A 7,596-nucleotide genomic window follows, 5' to 3' on the forward strand; every position below is an offset into this window, starting at 1 on the left:
GCTCTGTCCCCCCCAGGCATCACCCGTGGTTACTAGGAATAACGGCCACAAATGGTTAGAGAGGAGGTTCAGGCTGGACACCAGGAGACATTACTTTACAGTCAGGGATGCCAGGCTCTGGAATAGGCTCCCATGGGAGGTGGTGCTTTCTCCTACTTTGGGGGTCTTCAAGAGGAGGCTGGACAGATATTTGGCTGGGGTGATATGATCCCGGCACCTGTTCCTGCCTGGGGCAGGCGGTCGGACCTGATGATCTGTTTAGGTCCCTTCTGACCCTAAGTACTATTCTACTGTGAAGTCCCCAGGGATGCCAGGCTCTGGAATAGGCTCCCATGGGAGGTGGTGCTTTCTCCTACTTTGGGGGTCTTCAAGAGGAGGCTGGACAGATATTTGGCTGGGGTGATATGATCCCGGCACCTGTTCCTGCCTGGGGCAGGCGGTCGGACCTGATGATCTGTTTAGGTCCCTTCTGACCCTAAGTACTATTCTACTGTGAAGTCCCCTCTAAGTCCTCTCTTCTCCAGGCCGAACAGCCCCATGTCTTTCAGCCTCTCCTTGTATAGCCCGCTCCCCAGTTTATTAGTATTATTCCAGTTTAACACATTTAGGAGGTCAAATCAGGCCCAGAAGAATCCTAGACCCTCTGTACTGTAAAACCTTTCATTCTAATCTAGACAAGGCCAAAATCTGCTCTAGCAGAGCTGTAACAGGGACTGTGACTTCAGCACAATACATGCAGGCAGCTCCTGTGGTAGGGTTTGTAGAAGGGGATGCATGATTCCTTTTCTGGGGCCTTCAGCAAAATAGTTGTATGGATAAAAGTGCATAAGATCTGAGGCAGGGTTCTCCCGGGTCTCTATTCCTAGTAACGAGACTTTATTTTTCTGTAACACCATGGGCAAGACACTTCATCCAGTCCAGAAATGGAGATGTGCTGCTTCATCTGAGCCCAGAGCATGCTCCTGCAAGAAAGTGTAAGGCTTTCTTGCTAGCAAGGGAAGGATTAGGCAGCAAGTATTACAGCACAGAAAGGTTTGTCTATATTTATTTGCCTACAAATAAATGTGTGGCTGCTGTTCTGCTTTCCATTCCTGCATCTTTGTGGATTGTCTATAAAATTGGACTCTTTATCCCCAATACTACAAAGTCCCTCTCCCTGGAAGCCACCAGTCTAACTTACATGCCTGTTTTTTAAGTGCTGGTGTTTCCTGTAGCAAAAGAGACTTTATCATGCAGGAAGTGGATGTTTAAAATGCTGACACATGTCTCTCTTGTCTAGTGCAGCGATCTTTCCATGCATCTAGTGCCTTAACTGCTTGGATTATGGTTCTCTCTGGCTTGACTGTCAAGAGGTGCATTTGTATAGTTGGATAGCTACTGGTGTCACAGCAGAAATGTTCTTCCCTGCACAGATATTGTTAAAGTCCACTCTACTCCTCACACTTGGAATTGACCTCAACTAGTTACATCAAGGGGAAACTGCCTTGTCTGTGCTAAGAGATGTAAAAACATACCTCTTTGTGTAGTGGAGATGTTTTTGCCTTATCTATTATATGCCACACTGCAGTGTTCTTGGCAGGAGCAGATGATATATTTGGACAGCAATCTCAACTGTACATCTGAAGCAGCCTGCTTCAGTCAGAAACATTGCCTAAATATATGTATTCATCCAATGAAGAGGATCTAATGATATACTCACTCTGCACTGCCTAAAGTACATTGTCTCCTGTAATTGATTCATTCTTTTCAGTTTTCATTGGCAGCAGGTTTACAATTAATAGTGGTTAAATGAGAATATATTTATATTTGGCACACTTACCCCATAAATTTCGAATGCTTCACCACACTTGTGGCATCATTTGCCCATTACAAGTAGGAAAAATTGAGGAGAAAACATTGACTTGCCTGGCATGTCACAGCCAAGATTTGAAAGCAACTGTCCTGACTCTCATCCCTACTTTTGGGTTTGTTAATCACATCTCCTCTCCCAGTGTTCAATTCCCAGAGCAGGTGAAAGAGACGCAAGTCCCACTGGTGACTGCAGCTCCCTGGGCAGACCTTATTGTTCTGGGGCTAGTGGTTCTCATTTGAAGGATTAGGGTTGTAAGCCCTGCCTGGGAACAAGACTGCATTTTGCCAGTACACCGGTCTTCTCTTTTGTGCACACTTCATCATGACAAACTGGATATCCACATCCCTGAAGAAGATGCTCTATATAAGCTATGGAAGTCTATAAGGGCAGGACTGTGTTTCTTGGGTCAAGTTAACTTTGCACCTCCTCTGTGTGAGAAATTTCCTAACTCAGGATAGAGGGCTGCTGTACGTACCAAAGGCCCTTACAGTCTGCTCCAACTATTCTTGGCTACCAGGGTGTAGGAACACTCCTGCCAGGAAACCTCCCTTCCCTGACACTTCTTGAATAGGGGCTCCTGTCAGAGACTGTATAAAGTACTTACACCTCCTGGCTGCCCCCTTGCATCCTAAGGGTATCTTAGCATTGCACTATGGTTCCTTTATGCTGGCTATGGCACTAAAGACACCCTGGGACACACAGAAATGTGGGACACTTGTCTTTTGCCACTTGAAGGCAACAATAAAAAGGCCATTGCTTCAGTGAGGCCTCAGTACTTGTGCTGCTGTTGCCATGAGGAAGCAGAAGGGAGGGAGTCATGGGGTTATTGCACAGGACCAGAATATCTGGATTCCGGTCTATGTCATTTCCTTCCAGTGTCACACTGTGCAAGTCACTTAATTCTGATGCAAAATGGGATAATACTTTCCTATTTCACAGGGCTGTAATGAGGCTTAATTCATTATTGTCTAGTAATTTGAGATAATATGGCACTAAAGCAGTGAGGGCTGTGACTAGGAATTCTTACACTGTTGCTGAGATGTCATGACGTTATTTATTTCTTGTGAATTAGCACCTACGATCCCCAGTCATGGGCAGAATAGAGATGTTCACTAACCCTAGGGATAGGCTCCGGAAATATTCTCCCCCCCTCTCTCTGTCTCTCTCCAGGAGTAAAAATAACCTGCCAGAGCAGCATAGCATTAGATGAGAGCACAGATCAAGGAATTTTGGTAGGGGGCAATAGATGCTGAGTTCCCCTTTCTTGGTTGATTATCATGTTTCACTAGGTTTTGTGTCTGAGACCCCTACCTCACCTAGGAGTGGAGGATGTCCTACACAACCTGCCTAAAGCCAGGTATCAGCAGCCGCTCTGCACATACAACTCCATTATATTACTGTTTTTGTTAGGCCCTCTCATGGCCAATTCTGGTGTCAACACAAGACAAGCTGCAAGGTGCACAGGCTTGTCTTCTCTGCTGAAAGAAAAAAAGAGACATGTTCTTTTTTGAGGTCACTAACACAAGTCTCCCGTCTTGAGATAACAACTGCAGCAAAAACAAGACAGGCCCAGGCAGGGGGTCTACAGCTGACCTTGCTGAGTTTACTTTGTGGTAGAACTCAGATAGGGGAAGAGCATTAGCTACCCCAAAACAGAACACACGGCTTTTTTTAGCAGCAACAACAAGCCTTGGGACCCTTTCCAAGAGAAGGAGTTAATGTGTTAGGTATCTTGGTGCAGGAGGATGGTGATGAAAATAACCCAGCTGAAGCGTTCCAGTTACCACAAATAGCTGTGTTTATGCAAACCCCCAAACTGATGATTATATGCGCGCGCACACTGTCCAGGATCCCTGACCTAGCGAGCTGACAGTGTACACTTGGACATAAACCCACAAGCAGAAGAGAAACATAGTCCTGTGGGGCTGAATTTAGCCCAGCGATTGGGTATCCAACACCCCACATTATTATTTGCAGTGCTGCCACACCTATGAGCCCTATTCATTGACCAGGATACTATTGGGCTGAACCAAAAAGCAGTTTCTACCTTTCTACAAAAGCAAGCCATGGAAATAAAAGCAGGAATAACACCAGAGCAAACAGTGTGCCCTTGTTGCAACGAAGGCTAATGGAATACTGAGCTGCAATAGTAGAATTGTTGCCAGCAGAACAAGGGGAGGGATTATTCCTCTGTATTTGGCACTGGTGAGGCCACATCTGGAGTACTGTGCCCAGTTTTGGGCCCCCCGCTACAGAAAGGATGTAGACAAATTGGAGAGAGACCAAGGGAGGACAATGAAAATGGTTAAGGGGCTATGGCATATGATTTATGAGGAGAGGTTGAGGGAACTGGGCTTATTTAGTCTAGAGAAGAGAAGACTGAGAAGGGATTAAATAACAGTTTTCAACTACCTGTAGGGGGTTCCAAAGAGGATGGAGCTGGACTGTTCTCAGTGGTGGCAGATGAGAGAAGAAGGAGCAATGGTTTCAAGTTGCAGCAAGAGAAATTTAGGTTACATCTTAAGGGAAAAGTTTCTCCTAGGAGGGCAGTAAAACACTGGAACAGGCTACCCAGAGAGGTTTTGAAATCTCTGTCCTTGGAGGTTTTTAAGACCTGGCTAAACAAAGCCTTGGCTGGGATGATCTAGTTGGGGATGGTTCTGCTTTGAGCAAGGGGTTGGACTAGGTGACCTCCTGATGTCCCTGCCAACCACTATTTTCTATGATTCTAAGATTCAAAGGACCATAATCTACAGGTTTGTTTACACACATGCACATGGCCTCCATTTCACAAACAGCAAATTAATTCCAGTTAATTAATAACAGTTGGCTGAAGCCCTATGGCCGGCTTCCTGAGGATGCCTCTGTCTGTTTTAAGACTAGTTTTATTGGTTTAGCTTGCAAATATAAATTGGTTTACCTGTGCAAAGTAAGCCACTCTAAATGTAAGTAGGTTAAATGTCCATGCACACAGTAGCACCCATTTAACTCAACTGGCATAGGTAAATAGGTAAAGTACTATGTACATCTCCACTGCAAAGTTAATTTGAGTGCCATGTGCTCTGCTCATTGCTCTTAAGGAAGCCTGCCATGAGCAATAATTGCCATGCTATACCATAATTTGGTGCTGCATTTACTCGTGTGCATGCTGAGTTTTCTGGGGATGTCTCTCATAGCTCTTTGGGTTGCTAGAAGTTGAGCTGCTTTATACGTTCCAGTAAAATGCAGGAGAATTTGTCTTTCTGGGTATCAAGGGAAGGAGTGGGGTAGGAAGACATCAGATGATTAGTACTACTAGGATGGAGATAGCCTTTGCCCATGTTACAAAATGGTCATCTGCAGCTAAGAGTTCTTGCTGGGGCTGCAGTCTATGCCCTTAAGGGAACAGACAGCTCAAGTTAAAAGCATGTCCACATTCAAGTCAGGGGTGCTTACCAACAGAAAGGGCTTGAGACAGGGTTAACACATGAGTTGTAATGTAATGTAGGGTTCACAACAAAGACAAACCCATGGAGAGTACAACCTAGATACCATTGCACCAACTTAACCATGTCAGTTCAAAACTGATCCAGCATATACCAGTCTTGGGGCATGTTTACACGTGATGCCATGTCATTGTAGCAACACTCTTTGGTAACGTAGTGTCCATGGGCATCTACAGGTGACCAGCAGCTACTTCGCCATAGTGATGCACTCCCCCAGGATAGTGCGCTGCTATGGCAAAGCAACTGCTAAAAATTACCATGTGCCATGCATGCAGCATGGTATGGGCCGTAACTGCACCGTGATTTAGTACAAAAGGAAGTACTAAATCACGGCGCAGTACCAATGTTGCCATAGTGACATGTATAGACTCGCCCTTAATGTAGTGAAGTTAAGCTAAAGAGCCTTAAGGATCATTTTAACTACTTTCAATCGTCTTTGTTTCACAGTACAAGTTTTCTACCATGGACCAACTGATATAGTGAGCTCAAGTTCCTTAAACTGCATCATGCATACTAGTTGACTCACCTCATGGGTGTTTGAGACGTGGGAAGTTGACAATTAGTGGGTACAAGAAGTGGTATAAACAACAGCATAGCAAGTGCGTTCCAGTTCCCGAAACCAAAACTAGTTCTGTTTACAAGCCATCTCCACACTTACAGCCAAAACAGGAAGACTGATCACATGGTGAAAAAAAGAACTAGCAAGACAGAACCTTCTGCACTGTGTTTGTCTTGGGAAAATGCACAAGTGACATGGCCAGGAGTTGCAAGTCAAAGCTCTCCAGCTGTTAAGTGATACCGTGTGTTTATATAACACTTTTCACCTGCAAACCTCAAAGAACACTAAGATGGTGGACTGATTTACACATAAAGCTGGTAAGGAAGATAGCAACATCCCCAGTGTGCATCTGAGTAAACAGGTACAGGGTAGGTGATGTGCCAAAGGCCAGGCAGCAAGTCAGTAAAACAGGTTCCTGAATTCTGGGGGGGCAATGGATTAATGAATGACCTAGACTCAGCAATTTCTCATCAAACATTTAATTGAAAAGAGGATGAGCCACTGTGAACCATGGAACACTTACCATGGCCTTGTGGACCGCAGTTTGGGACCAGTGCACCGTCAGGTCTAGAAATGAAGTGGCTGACAGACTGTTAAGGAAGGTTTAGAGAAAACAGACTTATCTCTTTGGTTCCATGTCAACCAATTGAGGGAGTGCCACAGTCTGCTGGATAAAGCACTTGACTAGGAATCAGGAGACAGATGAGTCTTATTCCTGGCTTAGCCATCCCCTTGAAGTGCAGCCTCCCTGTGCCTCAGTGTTGTCATATGTAAATTGGGTCAAAGTATGCCTGCTTTTTGTAGCACTGTGAGATCTATAAATGAAAAGCACCATACAGGAACTTAGTCTGATCATTAAGTTTTATGATGTAATAGCCTGGACTAATGACTGCCTCCCTAGATTGTCATGAAACCCTATACAAGATTCCAGCTGCATGGAGGGAAGGCTAGTGCCCCAAGCTTCACTAACTTCCAAAAAGAAGAGTCATGGAGGAGCCAGTTCAGTGACTTTGGCTGTCTCTTGGTTAGAGAAGAGCCCAAACCCAGAGCTCTGGATCCAAGCATGCCTTACCATTTGTGAAAGCTCAGCTTAGGTCTGGGTTCTGAACTGTACCACCTGGTTTTCCCCTCTGCTTTTTAAATGCCTGCCTCTGATTTCAATCAAATTATCTGGCAAGCAAATCAGTCCTTAAGAAACAGATGATCAAATCAGCAAGGCAAAATTAAATTTAAAATTAACAAGATTTCTTGGAAACAATGTTGAAAGGCAGCACTCTGAACATGGTTCCAAACAGCAGGCTTATTTACTAGACCAGTGAAACTGCAAAATCTTAACTCCTTTGCACCTTCCATCGCCGTGGATTAAATTAATAACTTCACTTTGTTGATATGTGAATTTACTGTTTAGAGTGTTACATGCTGTGTTGCATCTCATTCTGGGCTTCAGTCACATAAGGTCTGATCCAAATTTCACTGATATCAGGTGGAATTGTTAAACAGTCTTCAGGGGGCACTGAATCAGACCTGTAGTCAAGGCTGTTGTTACAGTGCCTACAAAGTTGATTAAATGTATTACTAACTGAGTGGAATGTATCCAATAAACTAGAGCCTAAGAAAAATGCTAATGCTTGGCCAGAGGAAGCGCTAGATGCCTGATCCCAAGAATCATTCTCTCAGTGAAAGAAATAGGGGTGTTCAGC

The 7,596-nt window shown here is 44.6% G+C and overlaps 1 protein-coding gene across 3 annotated transcripts in view; it reads right to left on the bottom strand.

The window, feature by feature from the left end:
- The window catches only part of SLC31A2 (solute carrier family 31 member 2), a 19,430-nt gene that overhangs the window by 9,615 nt on the left and 2,219 nt on the right, over positions 1–7,596 (bottom strand). For 2 of the 3 annotated variants that reach the window (XM_014523410.2, XM_025212773.1), the window contains exon 2: positions 6,420–6,711. The exons of the other annotated variant lie outside the window; for it this stretch is intronic. In XM_014523410.2, the coding sequence (XP_014378896.1) occupies positions 6,420–6,422 (3 nt within the window). In that variant the 5' untranslated portion in view covers positions 6,423–6,711. The remainder of the gene's footprint in view (positions 1–6,419; positions 6,712–7,596) is intronic. 3 annotated transcript variants of the gene reach the window in all.

This window comes from Alligator sinensis, unplaced genomic scaffold, assembly GCF_000455745.1.
Source record: "Alligator sinensis unplaced genomic scaffold, ASM45574v1 scaffold323_1, whole genome shotgun sequence".
Taxonomy (NCBI): domain Eukaryota; kingdom Metazoa; phylum Chordata; order Crocodylia; family Alligatoridae; genus Alligator; species Alligator sinensis.